Source organism: Melospiza melodia (assembly GCF_035770615.1).
Source record: "Melospiza melodia melodia isolate bMelMel2 chromosome 7 unlocalized genomic scaffold, bMelMel2.pri SUPER_7_unloc_1, whole genome shotgun sequence".
Classification (NCBI taxonomy): Eukaryota; Metazoa; Chordata; class Aves; order Passeriformes; family Passerellidae; genus Melospiza; species Melospiza melodia.
In genome coordinates this window covers 4,219,665-4,242,569 of record NW_026948497.1, presented here as the reverse complement: position 1 = coordinate 4,242,569, position 22,905 = coordinate 4,219,665, and the positions used below count along the sequence as shown (strand labels likewise).

Here is a 22,905-nt window from a genome sequence, read left to right as displayed (position 1 = left end):
GCTGGATTTAAGGGTCTTCACTTATTTCTCATTATCCTGCTCTGAGTTTTTGGAGTTTTCTGTCCGAAATCTCGCCCCTCCCCCACTCATACACAGGGATTTGGGGCGGTTTTCTCTTTTTGGGGGAAATCAAAGCGATGCCCTGATGCTCCTAATTAGGGGTAGGAAAAGTCAGCCTCCAAGACTCCCGGCTGAGCTAGAGCCACTGGAGCCGCAGTGCCGGGAAAGCCGTGGCGGGAGGTGCGGAGAAGTTTGTTTGTGTTTTCAGCTCAATCCCCCTCGGGCCCGGGCCCGTTCCAGGGCTGCTCCTCAGCTCCGGCTCTGCCCTCACGCAGCCCGGGGCGCCCTGAGAGCGCGGGGCGGGGCTGTGCCGCGTGCAGAGCCCTCCGCTGGCTGGGATTGGGCGATGGTGCCGTCAGTCGTGGTTGTGGCGCGCTGATTGGTGGGAGCGGGGCGGAGCAGGGCCCCGGTGGCGGGCTGAGGGCGGCCGTGGCCGGGCAGCGGCGCCATTGTCGGAGCGTGTGTGCGGTGCCGTGAGCGGCGGCAGCGGCCGGAGCGCGGTGAGGCGGCGGCGGAGCTCGGAGGCGGCCGCAGCGCAGGTGGGAGCCGCGCTGGGTTGTGCGGGGGCTCGGGGCTGGCTGCGGGCCTCGGGGGCGGCAGGGGGCTCGGGCGGGTTCGTTGTGCCGTGTCCGGCGCGTGTTGCCGCTGGCGTGAGGGCGCTGCGGGAGCGGCTGCCCGCGGTCTCCTTGCGGCCGCTGCCTCGGCAGGAGCCGCTGGCGGAGCAGCGCTGGCTCGGCGCGGTTGCTGTGGCTGGGATAGAGGGGGCTGCCCCGTGCCCGGGGCTGTGCGGGGAAATTGCCGTGGCCGGAGGTTTCTGTGCGCAGAGGAGACAGAGGAGTCCTGTAAAAGTGACTTTATTGCTGAGCAGAGGGAGAGGCCGTGGGGCATTTGCCGTGCGCTCTCTGCCATGATTGTAGTTCGCAGCCTCCTTTTTATCCTCATTTTCCCGGCCCATCTCCCTCTCCCTTTGCCCACTGGCTGAGGTACTTGGAAGGTTCAGACCTCCTGATCAGGTAAGTGCATGTCCTCGTTAATTTGCATTCCCACTTTTGTAGAACAGCCGATATTCACGGCTCTGTTAAGTCTTTGTTCTTCTGGACGTTCAGGAATTCAGCGGGACTTTGTCTGAGCAGCGGTCCATGTAAATTAGTAACAGTTTTTGAAACTGGTGTTTTTTCCCTTCCTTATGTAGGAGTCCCTGACCCAATCTCCAGGTAGATTCACTCAGTGATTTTTTTTTTCTTTTCCTTTTTTTTTTTTCTTTCTTTTTTCCTTGCTGAGTCTTCTTTGGTTTTGGGATTATTCGCAGTGCCCTCATTCCCTGTCCTTCTGTAGCCGTTTCTGGATCAGGAGGCCTGGCTGCCACCTGCATGCCCTCGCTCAGCTGCTGAATGAGCTGCACTCTCAAGGTGTGGAGCATGGTAAAAAGATGAGAGTTGCTGTAGCACGTCAGAGAAGAAACAACATTCGTTTAACCCATGATCTGTCAGGGAGCCACGAAACCATGTCCCCTTCCCATCCTTTCCACGTTTGGACCAATACATGAACTGCTTTTTTGTTTCCGTTGGTTTTTTTTTCACCACTTTTCCTTTGTCATCTCTTTGCCAACAGCAGTTTGAGTCATTTAATTTTCCACAAATTTCTCTTTTTTCTGCTAACAGATGATCTGATCCCATCCCATGGTTAAGTGTTGTGTTCCTCATTTCAGTGGATTGGTCGGCAGGAAGGTCAGGAGCTGGAGCTGTCTGGTTGGTTATTCCGAGGGCAGCTTGTAATCTAATGATGCCATTGAAATGAGAAATGGGTTCTGTGGCTCCTGATATGAATTGGTTCGGGTTCCCAGGGGCTGGTCCATGGTGTTGTAGGATTTGTTCTGGTGGACGTTTATGTTTTTGTAATTGTTTGCACTGCCTCAGGAGCCAGGGCTGCATCAATGGCCGATTTTCTCTAATTTAAACATCAATTTAAACTTGGATTCCCAGCTGATTTCGTTGAAGTTGGAGTAGCAGAAACACCCCAGTGCTCTAATATACCGTATATAGAATAGACATTGACAGCACATGTTGGAGTGGGCAGAGGGATGATTGCCCCCCATTTGTTTATCGTGAAGTTTTCACAACATTCTCCATGTTCTGTTTCCCTTTGCAACTTCACCTGTTTCTGTTGCAGGGTCAGATATCCTCCCCCTGGGCTCTGCCTTGAGCTGTGCAAATTCCATCAGTGCAAGCCAGCAGAGCTTGGGGTGAGGGGCAGAGGGAATCAGCCCAATTCCTGCCCCAGGCAAGAGATCCAGGTGCATTGTCCAGACTTTGCTAGCAGTGTTCATTTGCATTTCTAAAGCTCCTCTCCAGCCTGACTAGAACCAAAGCTTCTCTTCCCTGGCAGTAATCTGATGACTCCCCTCTTCCTTTCCCACCTACCTTCCCTTGCTTTTTTTTGATGCCTTTTTTTTTTCTTGTTTTTAAACAGTATTCTGTTAACTGTTTATGAGTTAAAGCATGACCTTTAAATCTCTTCTAGTTTTGTTGCCTGTCGTTATCTCTGTAGGTATCTTTTGGACTGTTCCCAGTGTGTTGAGATGTTGAAGTCAACTCTGTTGAGTGGTGTAACACCCCTTAAATAAAACCTTTGAGATTCATTTCCCCAAGGCAAAGAAAACCAAGCCTGAGCAGAGAAATAAGGTTTAAAAGAACCAAACTCATTTTGCAGCGCTGCAATTGCAGGCAGCCCTGCAATTGCAGGCAGCCCAGAGTGTGGGTGTCAGTGAGCCCCAGAGTGGAATCGTGCCGTGGTGTTCCCCAGCAGCTGTGGCAGTGCAGGCCCAGCCAGCGCTGAAGCTGCAGCAGTGGCAGCAAGGCTTGGCCCCAGTGGCTGGAGATGGCAGAGGAGGGTGGCCAGGATTGCAGAGGATTCCAGGCGAGGATCTGTGGGCAGGTGCAGGGGCTTGGCCCGCTGTGGAGCCCTGGCTGCTGCTGCGTTGCCTTCAGGGCAGGCTCAGGGGCGGCCTCCCATCCTCCTGCTGCGGGCCGGAAGTGCAAATCTCTGGGGCTTCAGAGCCCTTGAGGCCAGGCTGAGGGGTCCCCCTGTGTTGAGCTGTGCTGGCGGCTGTTTCTGGCCTCAGGGACACTTGGCATGGGCCCCTTGGCCACCAGTGGTGCTGCTTTGCACTCCTTAGGCAGGAGCCGATGTCCTGGCTGGGTGTTGGCAGCAGCAAAGTGCCAGGGCAGGCTGTGTGCCAGCCCAGCTTCCTGTGGGAGAATGTGCCTTGATATCTGCTCCAGTGGTTGCTGAAGCAGTGAGAATTGCTTTTGCTCCCCTGTTAGGTGCCATGGTGTCAGCAGAGATATTGAAGCCTTCCTGCTCAGGGCATTTCAGTGCCAGGCTCTCACAGGCACCCACAGCTCCGCGGGTTGAGCTGAGCATGGGGCAGTGACCTGTGCTGTGTCTGATTCCCCTTCCTTCCCTTCCCTGGAACAGGGTGCTGCTTTTAGAAACCACTTGTCCTGGTTGCTTCAGAGTGCTTTGGAGAGACTCCATATCTAATTTTCCCTCTTTCCCTGGGGCTGCCAGAACTTCTGGGTTCACTTCAACATAGGCCTGGCCAGACATTTGACACAGAGGTGCAATAGAACTGGCCTCTGTATCACCGTTTATAATATTAATTTGCATTCCAAGTTTAGTGATCAAATCCCTTCCCAGTGAATCATGATAACAATTAGGACCAAGTAAAAATTCATGTATTTCAAATCCCTCCCCCAGATGTACCAATAGTGGTTGAACAAAACCACGCATCTTTCCCACTTATCTCCTCACTAATCAAACATATCTTTAGCATTTTCCCCCCCATATGTCGAAGATTCAGAGTGGATTTAGAGGTCCCTGTGTCCATCAGGAAATGCCTTCTCTCAATGCAGACCCACCCTGAATGTTCTCAAGGGCTGCAGTGTGGAGGGTCCCTGGTGTGATGGGAGCTGTGACAGCCCTGCCAATCCATGTCCATCAAGGGGTGGACTTGCTGGTCCTGAGGGTGCTGCTGTCTGTGCTTGCAGTGTCCTTGTGCCCTGCAGCTGGAGCCCTGGTTCCTTGCCAGGGGCTGTTTGGGTGGGCTCTCCCCTGCCGAGGAGGGCAGTGCCTCTGCCAGGTGCTTGTGGCCGAGCCCGTGCCCTGGGTGCTGGGGCCCCCTTGGGCCCTGGGGTTGATCCTTCAGGGGCTGTAGGAACTGTGTCCTGGCCTTTGCCTTCAGCTTGGCCTTTTGCTGCTCCCTTCTTGCATTCACCTGCTGTGCCTTTGTGCCCGAGTGCTGCAGGGCCTTCTTGTGCCCCTCCTGCAGCCCCCCTCAGTGCCTGTGGGTGCTTGTCTTGCTTTACAAGAGAGATGTCTGCTCGGGAAGGCAGAAAAAGCCTCTCTTGGAATGCAGAATGCAAACCCCCACCCTCTTCATTTTTAGACTAGTAAAATCAAGGGGCTCTCAGGCAAAGATATGGGAATAGGAATACCAGTTCTTTACCAGTGTGTATAATAAAGCAAACAAACACCAACACCTGCGGCACTGACAGCAAACAGAGCCCGGACCCAGTCCTGGCCTTTGGGCTGCGGCGCTTTGCCCTTGGGTGCAGTTCCGGGCACGGCCGGCAGGGGCGCTGGTGGCTCCCGCGGGGCGGGGCAGCGCATCCCTCCCATGGGAACCTCTCTGAACGGAAATAGAGCAATCCCTTCATCTAACTCTTTCACTTTTTTACCTTCTCTAGCCTTTGTCCCATGTTTTGAGAAAGAATTTGGAGAGGGCTGCCTTTTAACTGAGCTCCTAGTGTTTTGATAAGGTGCTTCCTATAGAGAGAGAGAGTTTTCCTGAACAGCCAGAGCTGTGGTTACCGAGGGGATGTAACTCAGAGCAGGACGGGGTCAGGGGAGGATATCCCGCTGAGGCTCGGTGGGAGTGTGGGCAGGGTCTGCTGCCGGAATCGGCAGAGGGGGATCTTCCCGTGGAGCCCGAGGCAGAGCGTGGGTAGCCCCTGCATGGCTGATGGCGGCTGATCCGGCAGCTCCCGGCAGAGCAAAGGCAGGTGGGAGAGCCCGGCAGCAGCGGCGGTGCCCAGTGCAGGTGGCACGGGCAGGGCAGCCAGGGATGGGATGGCTGGGACCCCCCCTGGGTGCGGTGGGCACGGTGACCTCGGAGCAGGCGGCAGGACAGAGCAACCCCCATCTTCCCCAGCATGGCCGGCAGAGCAGCCGCGGGCCAGGCAGTGGGAGCAGGGCACACAAATTGAGCGACAGCGCCGGGGCAGGTGGAGCTGCCCTGGGCAGTGAGGCCGCACCTGGGATGGAAATCGGGGCAGGCGGAACTGAGACGGGCAGCGAGCCGGGACCCGGGACAGGCGCCTGGGCCGCGAACAGAGGGGGCAAGACCTGCAGAGGATCCCACTCTCTTTCTGATTTTTCCTCTTGTTCCTCTCCCTTTCATTTCCCTTTGTCTTTTCTTGTTATGTCTCGGATGTTTCTGATACTTGAAAGATTTTTATTCTCCTAAAATCTCCTGTCTAACATATGGCATATTATCCTTCTTCTAAATTAAATGAGGTTTTTTAACTAACAAATCCAGGAGTCCCTGGGTTGGGTTTTTTGGGGATGTTTGGAGAATGAATAAGTCCAAGGCTGAGTGGAAACGGCCCCTTGGGGGAACACTGGGGGTGGCGGTGGCGGCTGCCGGCAGAGGCAGCCTGAGGAGGAGAAGAGCCCTGTGTCCCCCAGGAGCCCAAAGGGGGGAGCCCAGAGAGGGGGGAGCGGTGCCATTGGCGGGAGCCTCAAGAGCCTGGAGAGGGGCAGGGGGGACTCCTTGGAGCCGCTGCAGCCCAGAGCAGAGAATGAGGGGAGAAGGGAGCCTGGGAGCCCAAACAGCCCCGGCATCCCGAAATGGGGAGAGCGAAGTGGGGGGAGCTTTTGACATTGCTGGGACTGCCAGCAGCCCGGGCAGGGTGGGTACTGAGGAGAAGGGGGACCCCCAATCCAAGCATGACCCTCAAGCAGCTGGGACGGGCGGAAAGCCCCGAACACCAGAGGGGTGGAACCAGGGACGGGGAACTTTTGGGAGGCGTTTTCAGGGCTGAATCTGGGTGTTTGGGAGGTTTTCCTGGAGCCCTGATGGCCGGTGACTTGTAGAGATGGACTCGGGCAGAGGGACCTTCAAACTCAATGTGTATTGGGGAAGATGAAACAGGAAAACCTTATAAATATGATTGTCTAGGAGAAGATTTTGGGAATATGGGAAGAATAAGGAAGATTGAAATGAAAGCAAGCTTTGAGATACCTTAGTTAGTGAACAACTGGAAACAATGGTGTGGCCCAACTGAAGGTAATCCCCTTTTGATGAAACAATTCCCTCTGCTTGCAGACAGATCCAAGGGTCAGAGCAGACCCTACTGGCTCAGCAGAAGGGGTCCAAAGAGGAGTTTTTAGGGTTTAAAATGTAACACAGTATGGTGATCTAATGATTTTTACTGGCTGTATGTAAATGCTGTAGGATTTGCATCTGATTCTAGATTGGTTAGTGAGAAATAAAATATTCAACAGAGAAGAAGATTGATTGTATTGTAATGGGAACCTTACTCTCTTATGCTTTTGCTCTCTGTTACCCTCTCATCCTCTCTACCCCTCTCTTCTCTCAGGCCTGCTCCGAGCTGTGCCTGGCAGCTCCAAGCAGGGCCCTGCACCCCGGCCCTTTGCAATAATCCGCAAGTTCCACGCCCTGGCTGCAGAGCTCTCTCGTCTCCGTCGGTCCCGACCGTCCTACCCCCCAGTGCTCCTACAAACGCTCTCATCCCTTGTTTTCCCCATAGCAGGATTTCCCATTGCCAAGGCCTGGGACGCTGTGAGGAAGAGGAAGATGCCCCGGGACACTGAGGCAGGTGAGGAGGAAGTCAGTGCCGCTTTCTCCTCTGTGCTGCTCCATCTCCCAGCCCATCACGGCTCCGGCTGCAGCTCAGCCCTGGGGGGATCTCCTTGCCCTTGCCTGTGGCACGGAGGCAAATCCCATCCTGTCCTTGTCCTTCCTCCCCCAGAGCAGGAGCTGAGCATGGAGAGCAGGGAGGACAAATGCCAGCGGCAGAACCTGGTGGAAGAGGCCGTTTTGAGCGGCTCCACGGCGCAGGAAGCCAACGAGGAGGAAAAGCCCCGGAGATGCTGCACGAGGAGGGGCTGCAAATGCAGTTGGCGGGGATCTGAGGGGGACAGAGCCAGCCTGGGCTGGGAAGGCGGCCGGAGACGGAACCAGAGCTCGGAGCTGGTGCCCCATGAGCAGCTCCATGATGGGGAGAAGCCCCACACGAGCGTGGAGTGTGGGAAGAGCTTCAGGTGGAACTCCGAACTGATCAAGCACCAGAGGATCCACACTGGGGAACGGCCCTATGAGTGTGGGGAGTGTGGGAAGAGCTTCAGCCGGAGCTCCAGCCTGATCAGGCACCAGAGGATCCACACTGGGGAGAGGCCGTACAAGTGCTCCGAGTGTGGGATGTGCTTCAGCCGGAGCTCCAGCCTGATCAGGCACCAGAGGACCCACACTGGGGAGAGGCCCTACGAGTGTTCGAAGTGTGGGAAGAGGTTTAAGACCAGCTCCCATCTCCTCCGGCACTATCAGAGTCACAGGGAGGAGAGGCCCTTCCAATGCCTCGACTGCGGGAAGCGATTCAAGCAGTACTCCGATCTCACCAACCACCGGCGCATCCACACTGGGGAGAGCCCCTACGAGTGTGATAAATGCAGGAAGAGGTTTCAGACCAGCTCCGTTCTCCTCCTGCACTATCGGATTCACACAGAGGAGAGGCCCTTCCGCTGTCCCGACTGTGGGAAGGGATTCAAGCGCAACTCCCACCTCATCACCCACCGGCGCATCCACACTGGGGAGAGGCCCTACGAGTGTCCCCAGTGTGGGAAGAGCTTCTCCAGGAGCTCGGACTTGACCCGACACCAACGGAGGCACCGGTAAGGGAAGCCCTGTGAGTGCGGGCAGAGCTTCGTGCGCTGCTCCAGCTCCATCCCCCACTGGAGGAGGCACTTTGGCCACAGCCCTGGTCACTCACATTCCCTGTGATCCATGTTGGGAACACACCTGGCTGCTTCGCCTTTTGGTTTGGCCTTAATTTTCCTCTGCTTCACCTTCATCCTTTAAAAACACCCAAAACTGGATTAAATGAAGGAAATTAATTGAATATATCTGAAGTTCCATAATTTCTCAGTTGTTTTAGATGGAATTTTGGATTTGGGGACGCGTTCTGTGTCAAGTACTGCTGTTGCTAAGAGGAAGGATGTTAATGTCACCTTTCTTGTGTTGCTAAGAGCTGCTCCCCTGACCCAAACCCCAACTCCACCCTTGGGATGCCCTATAAAAACTGCCTTTGTCTTGTCTTTGGGGGGTAAGAAATGGATTCCCAAACGATCAGCCCTTTTCCCACTGGATTGCAAAGGATCAGCCTCATTCTCCACTGGATTCCTAGAGGATCAAGCTTTTCCCACTGGATTCCAAGAGGGTTAGTCTTTTTCACTGGATTCCCGGAGAATTCTGACTCTGTCACTGTTGTTTTTTTGTTTGTACTACTGCATTCGTATTTTTAATTTTTCCTAATAAAGAACTGTTATTTCTATTCCCATATCTTTTCCTGAGAGCCCCTTAATTTCAAATTATTATTATTAGTAGTAGTATTAGTATTAGTATATTGTTATTACTATTATTATTAATCAAAGGGAGGGGGTATATAGTTTCCATTCCAGTGGAGGCTCCTGAAATGGGGAGACACCCCCAAGGATGGGCCATGTCAAATAGTTCCTCAAATAGGTAAATGAGTTTATGGTTATGCATGAGGGTCAATGAATATGCAACAGGCTGATGTAATCAAGCCTGAATAATTAAGGGATTTCCCCGAAAATAACTGGGGGGTCTTGAAGGCCATAACAACCTTCGCCCCTTGGTCCTTGTCTCCCATGACATCAGCCTTGTTCATATTCATAGACTTTTTGCATATCCATAAAGTCATTTACATATTTTAGGAAGAAACAAAATTGGCTTCGTCCTGTTTGGGGTCCCACCCCCGTCCCAGCTCAATTTAGGGTGTCCCATCCCTCTCCCAGCTCAGTTTTGGGATCCCATACCTCTCCCAGCCTAATTTTGGTGTCCCATTCCCCTCCCACTTCAATTTTGGGGTCCCAACCCTCTTTTCCCTGCTCTCCCTCCCCTTTCCAATTTTTCTGCCAGTCCTCTCCCCCATGTTTGGTTTTGGGGCTCCAGGCCCCTCCTGCTCCGTTTTGGGGTCCCAACACCGTTTTGGATTAATTTGGGGTCCCCAGCCCATCCCCAGGGTCACCTTCCCCCCCTCCCCATATCCGCTCCTGGCAACTGATGAGTCACCAGCGAGACACGCTCTGATTGGCTGGAAATTACCCCGCGCGGTCACTGAGTATTTACCGCAGTGAGAGGCCTTGGTCTGTGGCTGGCAAGTGATGAGTCAGAGTCGGGCCGGGCGCTGATTGGCTGAAAATCGCTGAGCGAGGCCAGTGCTCTGAGTTTGTGCCCAGCAAGTGGAACGTCATCGGTACCGCGCGTTCTGATTGGTCGGGATCTGTTTTGGCGTGGGGACGGGAGGAACTGGGGTTTCTTGAGGTTTATTTGGGTTTATTTAGGGTTTGTTTGGAGTTTATTTGGGGTTATTTATGGACTAATTGGGGTTTCTTTCGGGTTTTTCTTGGTTTATTTCTGTTTATTTGGGATTATTTGGAATTATTTGGGTATTTTGGAAGTATTAGTGTTTGTTTGGGTTTATTTGGGTTTATTTGGGTTTATTTGGAATTATTTGGGGTTCTTGGGGTAATGTTGGTGTATATGGGGGTTTTTTTTGGTCGGTGTGCTTGATATCATTTGGGTTTTTTTGGCTTTAAATTTGGGGAGGTTTTTTTCGTTTTTTGGGGTTCTTTGGATTTGTTTGGGGTTATTTGGGGGATTTCTAGGTATTGTTTGGGGTTGTTTGGGGATATTTGTGGTTTTTTTCAGGTGTTTTGGGGTTATTTGAGTTTTTTGGGGTCACGTAAGGTCAAAAGCTCCGGGTGATTTTTTACTGCAAAAATCGGGAATTTTTCCTTAAAAATCCGAGAGTTTTCCCCCAAGAAACCAGGAATGTTCCCTTAAAAATCCCGGACTTTTCCCAGCCAATAGCAGCGCGCCCGGCCCCATACCAACCAATCACTGCGGGTCTCCCCTCAGGAACACCAGCCTCTCTGTGCACCTATCCAACCAATCACTGCATGCCTCCCTTCAGACATGCCCGCCTCTCACACACCGAACAAACCAATCATCGCGTTCCTCCTCTCAGCTACTCTCGCCGCTCTCGACCTGAACCGACCAATCACCGGGCGTCTTCCCTCAGCAATTCCCGCCTTCTTTGCCTCTATCCAACCAATCACCGCGCGCCTGCCTTCAGCAGAGCCCGCCTGCCCCGCCCATCTCCTGTCAATCACCATGCCCCCACTCCCTCTACGAAACCAACAAATCACCGGGCGTCTCCCGTCACCAACTCTCGCGCTCTCCGCGCTGCTCCAGCCAATCAGAGCCGAGCTTGAAGCAACAACCCTTGACCCCGTGGCCGGGCATGGAGCGGGCGCCCCCTCCCCCCCCCACCTCGTCCCCGAGACCCCCTCAGGGACCCCCGGGAGCCGCCCCGGGCTCGGGCGGGTCCTGCGGGAGGCGCTGGAGAGAGCGGGGGAGGCGCTGGGAGAGGACGGGGGGCTCCGGGAGCTGCTGAGGAGGCGCAGGGACAGGTGAGGGGTCCTGGAGGGGTCGTGAGGGGAATTTGGGGAGGGGTCTTGAGGATGTTTGGGGGGAATTTGGGGAGGGTCTGGGGGGAACTTGAGGAGGTTTTAGCGGGGTCTGGGGGTGCTGGGGGGGCTATGGGGGGAATTTGGGGAGGGGTCCTCCAGGGGTGTCACGATCCGTTCTCATGGACGGGTTTTGTGATGGTTCATGGATTTGATCTAAGGGTACAAAAAGAACTGACATGGTACAAGGAGGTTTGCAATGATAATCGAAACAAATGCACCTTTATTGAATGACCACAGCAAAATGCGATAGAGGGATTAAGGGAGAGAAAAAGACAGAGGAAGAGAGGGAATAGGGCTGCCAAACGTAGAGACGAAGTCCTTTGGTCCAGTCCAGTCGAGGGCCCGCCTGTTGCGTCGGGGAGATCTCAAAGTCTCTCTCTAACTCAGAGGTTTTTATTATGATAACTCTATTGGAAATTGCGAGGGGGCGATACAGATACAATAAGGAACAGATGTAACAGGTAGTCCATGCTCTCAGCAGTAAAGGAGAGCCATTGTCTTCTTGGTCCAGCGGTCACAACCTGCAGGCAAACATCTTGCTTTGGTCAGCTTGCCTCCCCCACACACCTGCCCCGGGCTGGGGGTTTCAGTCCCGGTCCTTGGAAGGAGCAGAGGGGCCTTTTCACATGGGGGTTCCATGTCTCAGTCCTTGATGGAGAGGCTCCTTACATCTCAGTCTGTCTGTCACGGTGGTTGTGAAACAGGTGAGGGTCTTCTGTGGGGGGACCACCTGAAACTCAGGAGAAGTCCAGCCAGGCCGAGAGGTGGGACAGCTCCCAAGGCTGTTGTTGCACAAAGGGCATGATGCCCCCTTATTACAGCGTCCTGAGTGGGTCGCTGCTGGTGAGAGAGAGACGGTGAATCTTGTTTCTAGATCAGAAAGCTGAATTTATTGATATATAATATATAATACATTATAACTATACTAATAAGAATAAAGAGAGAGGTTGCAGAGCTGCTAAGCTAAGCTAAGAATAGATAGAAGGAATCTATAACAAAGTTGTGCCCAAGGACTCGGTCCCAGGCTTACATTATGTGATTGGCCCTTAATTATAAACAAGAAGCATGAGCCAATTGAGAAACCCCTGTTGCATTCCACAGCATCTGATAATAATTGTTTACCTTCTCTTCTGAGGCCTCTGGGCTCCAGAAGACGCAGAAATCCGAAAGAAAGGATTTCTGTGAAGAAATGTCTGCGACGGCCCCTTCTTCTTCTCCTTGGGCTCAGTGTAGCACACAGCAAACAACACCTGTGAGAACAATGGCTTAGCAACGCTCTCAGATCTAGGGCATTGTTGGCATGTGACTTTCTCCTTTGGAGCCAGAGATTTAAGACAGGGGCGGTCTTTTCTTAGTGCTCCCCAAATGACGATCCTGAGGTAGATGAGGGAAAATTCAGAACCGACTCTCTCACAAATATAAAATTATTTCTTAAATTATATAAATTTAAGTTATATGATGTTTTCATAAATTAAAATAACATTTTATTAAAATTAAAAAGTATTAGTTATTTTAACCTAATTAGATATTCCTAATAAGGGTTGAGCTCTCCCTCCCTGCTCAGTGCAGGATGTGGGGAGGGGGCGATGCTGACGGGGCCGGGGGGGCTGCAGCTCTGGGGGGGTGGAAAAACGGCGAGGTTCTGGTGCTGCTGCTCTTCTTCCTCCTTTTCTTCTTTCCAGGTCCTCCTTCCCCCACCTCCTCCTCATTTCTTATCCTGCCTCCTTCTCCTCCTCTTTCCGGCGTTTCTCCTGATCCTTCCTCTTCCTCTTCTTCCTCCTCCACCTCCTCTTCCCGCTCCCCCCGGGCCCAGCCCCCACCCTTTGTCCCCCTCCCTTTGCCCAAATCCGCCCCCCCCCCAAACCCCTCCCCATCGCCCCCCAATAAACGGCCCCGGGCCCAACTGGGAAGCTTTACTGGGAGCACTGGGAGCAGGCACTGGGCGGGGGCAGAGCGCCAGCGGGGCTGGGGGGGACACGGGACCCGCCAAAATCAGCGGAGCGGGGACGGAGCGGGGGGTCCCGGCCGGGCCCGAGCCCACGGGGAGGGGCTGCGGCCGCCGCCGGCTCAGGAGCTCTGTGGGCAGAGAAAAGGGGGTGACACCGGGCTGGGGCCACGGCGGGAGCGCACACGCTCCGCCACGGCGGGGACGCCACCCCCGGCACCCGCCCTGACCTTCTTGCGCAGGGAGAAGCCGAGCCCCAGCGCCAGGAAGACGAAGCCCAAGACGAAGCCCCCGATGCCCGTCAGCATCTTGATGCGGGCGGCGTCCGGCGGCATCTCTGGGGGGTCCGCAGGGCTCAGCACCCCCAAAACCTCTCAGGGACACACCAAGGCGCTCCGAGCGCCCCCTCCAGGCTCATTCCAGTCCCTTCCAGTCGCAACCGGCATCCTCTAAACCCCCTGCCCTTTACTCCCAGCGCCCCCAAACTCCCTCCCAGTCACACCCAGCACCCCCAAACTCCCTCCCAGTGCCCACCACGACCCCTTCAACCCCATCCCACCCTCCCCAGCATCCCCCAAACCCCTGCCCAGCCCTTGCCCAGCCCCCAGCCCCTCTCCCACTTCCAGCCCGGCTCTCTCCAGCTCCCTCCCAGTGGTTCCCAGCACAGCCCAGCGCCTCTGCCAGCGCTCCCAGGGGCTCCCCCGTACCCCAGTGCCGCCTCAGGGCCTGCTCCAGGCTGACGTGCTCCACCTGGCAGCTGTAGCTGAGCCCGCGCCGGGGCGGCGTTTCCAGCAGCACCAGCAGCTGGTGGGTCCAGTCCCCGTTGGGGACCACGTCGGTGGCCACCACGTGCTCCGAGAGCTCCTGCTGGCCCTGGAACCACCTCACCTGGATGGCAGCAGGGTAGAAATCCATCACGGAGCAGAGCAGGCGGCCGGGGCCGGGCTGGGAGCTCGAGGGGGGCACCAGCGAGATGGACACGCTGGGGGGCACTGGGAGAGAGAGAGGAGAGGGCTGAGTTTGGCTGGAAAGGGACTGGGAATGGGCTAGGGAGGGACTGGGAGCGATTGGGGTGGCGCTGAGAGAGATGGGACAGGGTGGGGCGCGCTGGGACGGATGTTGGACGTCCGGGCTTGAACGGAGAATGAACTGGGAATTAGTTTTGAATGGATTTGGAATAGGCTGAGAAGAGGAGGGAGGGACTTTGGAAGTACTGAGAGCGACTAGGATGGCACTCAGAGGGATTTTGGTGGCCCTGGAATTAACTGGGAATGAAGTGCGCGGCACTGGGAGGCCGACTCCAGCGCGGAGCCCTCGGGATTTGAGCGCCAGGGACTCTGCATGGCAACCGATGAGTCACCAGAGAGACGCGCTCTCATTGGCTGAAAGGAGCCGGCTACACGGACAACCGGGATGGACACGCCGGGCAGGCCCAGGGATGGACTGGGACGGACTGGGAGAGCCACGGGGGTCACTGGGTGGGACAGGAGGCCCCGGGGTTGTTCCGAAGGCGGGCTGAGGGCCGTGGGCTGATTCTCAGAGACGTTTTGAGGGGCTCCAGGGTCATTGGCAGGGCAGGGCCCGAGGGGACACGCTCTGCCCCGCGCTCATCTCGGTGCCCCGTGAGGAACGGGGCAGCAAGCTCGCAGCCGGCCCGGCAGAACGTGTAAACCGCAGCCCGATTATCCTCCAGTATTTCCGGGATTCCGTTGCAGCACCGAGCCTGTGTCTCCCCATAGGGGGTGTCTCCCACGAACACCCCCACGTCGCTGTCGAACATCATGTACTGCTTCCGGTTGTAGATGTACCTCCTCACGAACCTCACCTTCTCCGTACCAATAATGAAGTGACACTCTCTCGTTCTCATCTCCTGGAACACTCCTGTGAGTGCAGAACACAGATCCGGGGTTGTCCCCCCAGCACGCCCCCAGCGCTCCGGGGGCCACCCTGGATCCCCACTCCACACCCGCTGTGCCCCACGGCCGCCATGGGACCCTCCTGCCCGCGCTGCCGCTTCCTCTTTGCCGCCCTTCCCCCATTTCCTCTTTCACATCCGCTCCCCTCCCACCTCGGACCGCTCCCAAATGACTTTTGCGGTGCCATTTCACCACAAATCCCCCGATACTCAGCCCCCTCGGGATCAGTTTTGGCGGCCCACCTCCCGTTTTCCCCCCTTCCCCACCCTCTCACACCCCTCCCACCACCCCTCAGCCCGTCCCGCTCTCCCTTTGGGGGGTCCCCTCCTCCTCCCCCTCCATTCCGGGCTCCCCCCTTCGCCCCTTTTCCCCCTTCTCCCCCCCGTCCCCGCGCCTCCCGCCCCCGCTCACCCGAGAGCTCCGCGCCCGCAGCCGGGGGGGCTCCCAGCACCACCAGTGCCACCAGCAGGGCCCCAGCTGCCGCCCCTCGCCCCATGGCCGGGGCCGGGCAGGGAGCAGCAGCCCCAAAGCAGCCGCGCTGCGCTGGGAGCGCCAGTCCGGAGCAGGGCGGGCTCGGCAGCGCCGCGCGCTCTCATTGGCTGCCGCCGCTTGGGGGCAGCGATCGGCCACGGGCTCTGCCCGGCAACCGATGAGGCAATCCAACGCCCCGACCTCTCATTGGCTAAGCCGCCGCCTGCCTGCGCTGCCATTGGCTGAGGACTTTCCGGGACGCTGCAGCCCCGGGCTGGGGGTTTTTTGGGGAGGGGGAACCTTGGGGCGCTGGGCAGGTGGGAGCTCAGGTGAGCCCAGCAATGCGTGCCCAGGTGCGCGGCATCTCAGGGCTGCCCGTGGCGAGCGGTGACGCTGGCCCGATGCCAGGCACCCCCAGAGCCGCTCTGTCCCTGCCCCCCGCAGCCGCACAGGGACAGAAAATGGAACCGAGGGTTCCTGGCTGGGGACAAGGACCGGGAGAGATCCCTCAGCAAATCCCGCACGGGCACAACAGACCCGGCCTGGGCACACGGAGGGAATTTATTACCAACCAAATCACAGCAGCAAAAGGAGAAGGAAAAGAAATCTCCCAACACTTTCCTCCTGCCCAACACGGATCACCCAGAACAGGGGTCACCAGGGCTCTGCCCAACGGGGGTCACTGGGGATCATCCAGCGCGGATCCTCCCATGGGGGATGGAGCTGGAGTAGTGCACGAAGCTCTTCCCACACTCGGGACACTCACAGGACCTCTAACTGATGTGGAAGTGGTGGTGAGTGACTATCTCTGAATCCCACCTGAAGCTCTTCTGACATTCCAAACACTCCTAGGGCCATTCCCCAGTGTGGATGTTCAGGTGTTCCATCAGGGTGGAGCTGGAGCTGAAACCCTTCCCACATTCCAAGCACTTGTGGGGCTTCTCCCTGCCATGAGGCTCCACCAGCTCTGAGCTCTGGCTGCATCTCCGGCCGCCTTCCTGGCTCAGGGAAGCTCTTTCCTCCCCACACCTCCCTGGGCTGGGTTTGCAGCCCCTCCTTGTGAGGGATCTCTGGGGCTTTTCCTCCTCCTCCATCCGGCCACAGCTTGGGAATGACAAACCCTGGTTTGGGGGAAACCAAGGTGGGAGCGCCTTGGAGTAGAGGCTCCTCCTGGCCAGGTCCATCTCTGGAACTCAGCAGGAGTCTTGTGTCCATAAAAATCTCCACAAGGTCAAGATTCAGCCCGAAAAAGCTCTCTCAGGAGTTCCCTATTGCTGATCTCTCCACTTTTTGGGTTCCAGAAGTTTCCTTTCCTCAGGATCATGGGGGTCCAATGGTTCCAGGGGTTCTCCATTGTCCAGCGTCCTGCTTAGGGATGATCCAGGGGCTTTTGGGAGTCCATGGGGTCCCTTCTACCCTGATGCTCTGCTGTGCGATCCCAGGGATCCCAGGGGTCCCTCCTCTCCAGGCTCCCCCCCTTTCCAGTCTGCCGGGGTCCCCCAGCTCTGGGATCGCCCCTCTCTGCTCTCCCCACTCTGGGGGTCCCAGGGGTTCCCCTCCTCTGCTCTCCCGGGGGTCCCCAGGACCAATGTCCTCCCCAGTCCATACTGGGCAATGGCCAGGTGCGCCCCCAAAGATCCCCCAAGGGGCTCAGCTTTGGGCTCCTGCAAGATCCAAACCTACACACACAGAGAAAAAAACCTCCCAGGGACACCAGATGATACTTGGGGTCAATTTCACAATCTGTGAGCTCCAAACACACCCCAATAAAAAACCCTCTGAGGGACCACCCAATGGATTTGGGACGAGCTCCCCCTCCCCGCTCACCTGCAGGGCGAGCTGGGGGCGATGGTCCCGCGGCTGCGGCCACAGGGGGCACTGGAACCTCCTGTTCCTGCTCCTGCTCCTCCTCTTCCTGCTCCTCCTTTTCCTCTCTCTGTCCCTCCTCCTCCTCCTTCCTAACCCCACCTCCTCCCCAGTTCCTGCCTTCTGTGTATTTAGAGTGGGGAACCTTGCTCGTTTTTAGAACTAGAACAAAGATCCCAGACGGAACAAGGCTTGCTGCTTTTAGTCAGAAGTATCAGTGGCTAAAGGTCACGTTTCCTTTGGTTTGGTGCCGTCCTTGTTCCTCCTCAGTGTTCAGGCTGGGCTATGGGGTGTCCTTGTTTGCTGCATTTTCCGAGTTTCTCTTGCACCCTTCAGGCCATAGGCTGTGCCCTGGGAGTGTTCTTTGTGCTCCTTTGTGACACAGGAGAACCTTCCAGGCGGTTTCTGCGTGAGCTGCTGCTGGGATGTCGCAGGAACAGTGCCACGTCCCCGTGGTGTTCCCGTTGCTGTGGGACACGGAGGCCTCAGTGCCCAGAGTGGCTCTGGGCTCGTTGCCGGAGGATCCTCCTGCCCGAGGCATTCTTAGCAGCCAGCCCAGCCCTGACAGGTGTCCTTCTGTGCTTGCAGGTGTTAATGTTTGCCCAATTATCCCTTCATAAGAAAAACTCAAACAATATTTAAGATAGCAGCAATTTTAATTAAATAGTTTAGCAAATATATAAATAAGGGATAATATGGTTCAAATAATAGCACATAAGCAAAAACAACCGCGGGGTACGGAGGGCAGGGTTCAATGACCCTTGCCACTTCACATACAAGCTTGCCAAGTGAAAGTCGCCCCTTATATGCCATGTGTCAATGCCATCTCCTCCTATTTTTGGTTCGTCACTTTTCTGTCTCCGCCCTCCTCACCACCTTTACCACGCATGCGCCACCACTCGGTTTGGTGGTCGCACAAGTCTTTGGGGGTCGTCACTGATGAAGGCCGTATAGTCTTCTTCATTGTCCTTTAATTCACCTTTGGGTTACACATGCGCACCAAGCCAGGATAATGTAAGCCAAAACTAAGATATTACTACATTTTAGCATCAAAGCAATAAATCTCTTATAGCGGGCATTTTCCTGGGACCAAACCAGATGTTCACTTCTCTCAGTTAATTTTTAGTAACTGTTATCTCTTGCTTTTTCCTCCTATCCTTGAACATCTGCCAGGAGAGGGGGTAGAGCCCCTCCTCTCCCTTTCTTCTTTGGCATTACAACTTTTAACTGTTTTATTATTTCCAAATATTAATTACTGTATCAATATTGATGACTGTTTCAATTTTATCAGCATGAATCACACCTATTTACCACATTGTTCTCTCTCAGTGTGTGCAGGGCCCGGATTTCCTCCATTCCAAGCGGGTGATCCACAGGGATCTGAAGAGCTCCAACATCCTCCTGGGCAGGGACGGCTCTGTCAGGCTGGGTGGGTGTTCCTGGTCAGGCACGGCGCTCCCGGGCTGCGGGTGTGGGGCTGCTTCCCAGGGAGAGCCAGAGCCCCACAAGGGCTGCTGGGGGCACTGCCCGGCCCCTGCTGCCAGCTGAGAGCGGCTGCCCCTGCAGAGAGCTCAGCAGAGGAGCAGGGTGCCAGCAGTGCCTTTGCTCTGCCTATGGCCCTGCCAGAGGGGCAGCAGTGGGAATCTAAAGCTCCAAGGGAATCAGTAAAAGCCACTGCATGAAAGCTGAGGGTTTCTTGAAGGCTCCAGTTCCATCTTTCCTTGGCTTACAGCCCTGAGGGCTTTTCCAGCTGACTTCATGACTGCACTCTCAGATTGAGAGTAGGGAGTCTTGGTGCTTGGTTTCCTCATTGCAGCTGCCTTTGACAGGGTTTGTTTCTGTCCTCAGCTGATTTTGGCCTCTGCGCTCAGCTCAGCCCTGAGCAGGACCAGCACAGCTCCATGGTGGGCACTGCTCACTGGATGGCCCCAGAAGTTGTGACCAGATCTCCTTATGGCCCCAAGGTGGACATTGGGCCTTTGGCACTGTGACCATCGAGATGGTGGAAGGAGAACCTCCTTACTTCAGGGAAACGGCGGCCATGGTAAGAGGCAAATTCTGCAGTGGCTGCAGAGGCCTGTGAGCACAGGGGGACCCTGCACTGCGAGCTGCAGCTGGAGATTTCTGTACATGGGAAGGGAATTCCCAGAGGACTCCAGACTCAGCACAGATGAATGTTCTTCAGTCTCCAGCAACAATTTGCTTTGGGATTTATGTTGTTGCAGCTCATTTGGCTGTAAGGATGACCTGGAAATGTGAAGCAAGTGCATCAGGTCTAATGTTACCTTGCAAGAAAACCCCAAACCACCCCCAAATCCCAGCCCCAAACACAACAAGTTTTCTGCAGGAGCTTCTAAAAGACATTTTGCAAGATGATCTCTCCCCTGATTCTTCTCACTGGGAAACTTGTTGAGAACATGAAGATGATTGTTTAACATCCCCATAGTCTAACATATTTCTTTCCTAGTCCAAGCTACTTTCTCTGTGTCACCAAGCCTGAGCTTTCAGCATCACAAACCTCCTGTTTCTTGCCTGACAGTTTCTGGGATGGGGCATCAGGAATGCATTTACTTGAGTGTCAGTGGCACTGCAGAGATGCACTTGATGTAAGAATCCTCTGAAATAACACAGGCAGACCACACTGACTCTGGAAAGTGGCCTGTAAAGTTGGTGTCCATATTTGGAGATGCAAAATCTGCTATTTCTGATGGAGGTTCCTACTAACAGAGTCAGCCAATGGAACTGGCTCTCAAGGCGAGATCATTTGGATGTTGCAGTGGCTGTGGCAGCCCCAGGGTTTGGGTTTTTTGGCTGGCATAGCAAAATGAGCTCTGAGCAGCATCTGTGGCAGGGAGGAAAGTGCCCATGGAGCTGGTGCTGAGGCCCGGGGTGGATGTGAGCCCGTGTGGGTGTGAAGGGAGCTGACAGAGCGCTGAGTTTGCTTTCCCTGCAGGCTCGCGCTCTGATCCGGCAGAACGGGACCCCGCAGCTGCAGGAGCCCCGGCGCCTGTCGGCTCTGCTGCGGGACTGCCTCGAGTGCAGCCCGGAGCTGGACGAGGAGCGGCGCTGGGCTGCCCAGGAGCTGCTGCAGCTGAGGGCCAGGGGCTGCAGGGGAAGCAGCAGCGCCAGGGAGGGGTTTTCTTGTGGGGCCCCCTCCGACAGTCTCCAGTCTGGCTGCGTTCCGCACGCAGAGCAAGCAGAATCCTCGCCTGCTGTGGCTTGGCAGGCTCCTTTGGAGCTCATCTGGGCCTGGTGCCCCACAGCGAGCAGGGACATCTTTGAGCAGCTCAGGGGGCCCAGAGCCCTGCCTGACCTGAGCTTAGATGTTTCCAGGGAGGAGGCACCTCCCACATCTCTGGGCACCTTCTGTCAGTGTTTCCCCATTCTGCTGGTTAAAAAACTCTTCCTTAGATCTAATCTGAGCCTGCTTCCCTCTCCTGAGTTTCAAAGTATTTCCCTTTGTCCTGTTGCAACAGAGCCTGTGAGGAACTTGACTCTGGAAAGTAACAGTTCATTTCTTTCCTCTTTATCCTTTGGGCAGCACCCATTTTTATCATCAGCCAAGCCTCTCTCCAGCCTGACCCCTCTGATCACTGCAGTGAAGCAACTGAGGGAGCAGCGGAGGAGATGAAGCCCTTGAGGACAGCTTTCAGTTACAGTAGTCAGGACAACTAGTTAGTTATGGTAGTAAACACTGGTAGTTAGTTATGGTAGTTAGCACTGGTAGTTAGTTATGGCAGTTAGGACAGCCTGTTTGTTATGGCAGTTGTTTGAATAAAAACTCTCTTAACCCTCAACTGCCTTGCCGTGTCCCTTCCTCCTCCCGCTGTGCCTCAGCTGCCCGGAGCAATGTGAGGGGAGAGCGGGCCCAGCCTGGCCCAGAGCTGAGCCCCAGCAGAGCCCTGGCAGAGCCCAGAGCAGCCTCGGCCCCTGCAGAGTCAGCCTGGAAGGAGGCGCTTGGAGCCTTCTGGGCTGCACCCGGTTCTTGGTTACAAACTGGGTGTGCTGGAAAATGCCACCGGCTCTGCACGAGGGCAGAAGGGGCCCGGGGAAGGCCCAAGCGCTCCATGCAAGGGAAAAACCTGCCCTGGGTTTGTTATAAATAACTGGTTAGTGTTGGCTTTTGCTATTATGTACTGACTTCTGCAAGTTTTTCTTAAACACACTGATTTTGATAGAGTACAATTTTGTCGTGGTTTCACTGACAGGAAGTAAGGGGTTTTTTTTGGGATATGCTGTGGTTACCAATAGATGCTCAGGTTTTGACATTGGCACCTGATGTAGCCACTGAGGTTCGGAGACACGTCTGAGAACACACAGGGGTTAAAAACCAGAGCTGCTCCTCTGGGAAGCTGTCTTGGGACTTCGAGGGAAAGAGGTCGGATCTCCCTCTCCTGCCCAGCTGCTGCTGCTGGGCGGGAGAGGGGCAGCCATGTGGTAGGCCTGGGCCTGGACAGAGATGGGAGGTGAGGAGGCCCTTGAGGATGGAAGGGTGGAAGAGCGCCAAGAGACATCGGGCAGCCACCCCCCCCCCTCTCCCCGCAGGGCAGAGAGAGAGGGAGAGCCAGCATCTGAATTTGATAGCGGTGCCGGCCCAGGAGGAGAAGGAGGAGGTGCAGCGAGAAGGTGCCCGGCAGGGCAGTGTGCAGCGTGGGAGTTCCGGAGCTCCAGACAGGCACGAGACTGAAATTTTTAACCCTTTTCTTGCATGATAGAAACCTTGCAAATGCTGGTCCTCCTGGAGCTGAATGAGAAGAGAGATAAGAGATGAGATAAGAGGGGATGGGCCACAGGGAAGTGCAGAAGACTCTTGAGTGCGGGGGAGAGATGACGGAGTGGCCTTTTGGCTGGACTTTTCTTGTGTGGCCATAGATGGAACCATTTTTTTCCTGTGACACAGAGACTGCATTTAGGGGGAGGGCGTGCCTCAGAACCAGGAGGGTTCAGTGTGGGTACCTGTCACAGACATTTCTCCACAGAAATCCTTTCTTTTGGATTTCTGCATCTTCGGGAGGCCAGAGGCCCCCGAAGAGAAGGTAAACAATTATTATCAACTGCTGTGGAATGCAACAGGGACACCTTGATTGGTTCATTTCCTATGTTTATAATTAAGGGCCAATCACCAGTACAAGCTAGGGGACTAAGTCCCTGGACACAGCTTTGTTTGGGATTCTTTTCTATCTATTCTTAGCTTAGCTAGCAGCTCTGCAAGCCTCTCTCTATATTCTATTTAGTATAGTCATAATGTATTATATATTATATCTTAATAAATCAGCCTTCTGATCAAGATACAAGATTCACTGTCTCTCTCTCACCAGCAGCGCCCACACAGGTCGCTGTAATAGGTACCCCTCAGCCCCAGGGGTGCAAAAAATTTGGGGGGGACAGATGTCCCCAAGGAGAGACTGTGCCTTTTTGGAGTGAGACAAGACATCCTTGAAAGACAACCCTAGAAGAAGCTCTGGTCCATGCACAGTGGTGAGAGCACTGGGCATGGAAGGAAGATGTCACGATGGCAAAGGATTTTCCGGGCGGTGCTGAGTGACATGGGAGCACACGAGGTTTCAGCGTGTTTCCAGGGGAAGCCTATGGTGCAAGAAGGACTCCTCTCCTCTTGATGAATTGAAGATTGAGTATTCTAAAGGGTGGTGCCGGACTGAGAGTTGGTGATTTGGGGGGAATGTATTGCATTGGGAAATTTGGTGGGTGGGAGGAGGAAAATGCTTTTGTAAAGTTTTCATTTTCCTTGTGGTTCTTTTTTTCTTTTCTTGTAGTTTAGTTAATAAAGTT

The 22,905-nt window shown here is 55.1% G+C and overlaps 2 protein-coding genes and 1 long non-coding RNA gene across 3 annotated transcripts; 1 reads left to right on the top strand and 2 right to left on the bottom strand.

Moving 5' to 3' along the window:
• Positions 1–406: 406 nt before the first annotated feature.
• LOC134432695 (zinc finger protein 239-like) lies at positions 407–8,688 on the top strand. The gene is made up of 2 exons (XM_063181586.1): positions 407–414; positions 7,186–8,688. The coding sequence occupies exons 1-2, from the start codon at positions 407–409 to the stop codon at positions 8,036–8,038; spliced, it is 861 nt and encodes a 286-aa protein (XP_063037656.1). The 3' UTR covers positions 8,039–8,688.
• A 2,420-nt stretch (positions 8,689–11,108) lies between these two features.
• LOC134432857 (uncharacterized) lies at positions 11,109–12,285 on the bottom strand. The gene is made up of 2 exons (XR_010031421.1): positions 12,040–12,285; positions 11,109–11,754 (listed from the first exon to the last, which is right to left on the bottom strand). It is a non-coding gene; the product is annotated as an uncharacterized LOC134432857 (long non-coding RNA).
• Positions 12,286–12,448: 163 nt separating this feature from the next.
• Positions 12,449–15,274, bottom strand: LOC134432694 (class II histocompatibility antigen, B-L beta chain-like). The gene is made up of 5 exons (XM_063181585.1): positions 15,190–15,274; positions 14,456–14,743; positions 13,570–13,854; positions 13,093–13,199; positions 12,449–12,532 (listed from the first exon to the last, which is right to left on the bottom strand). Exons 1-5 carry the CDS (start codon positions 15,272–15,274, stop codon positions 12,449–12,451), a joined length of 849 nt encoding a protein of 282 aa, XP_063037655.1.
• Positions 15,275–22,905: the final 7,631 nt, after the last annotated feature.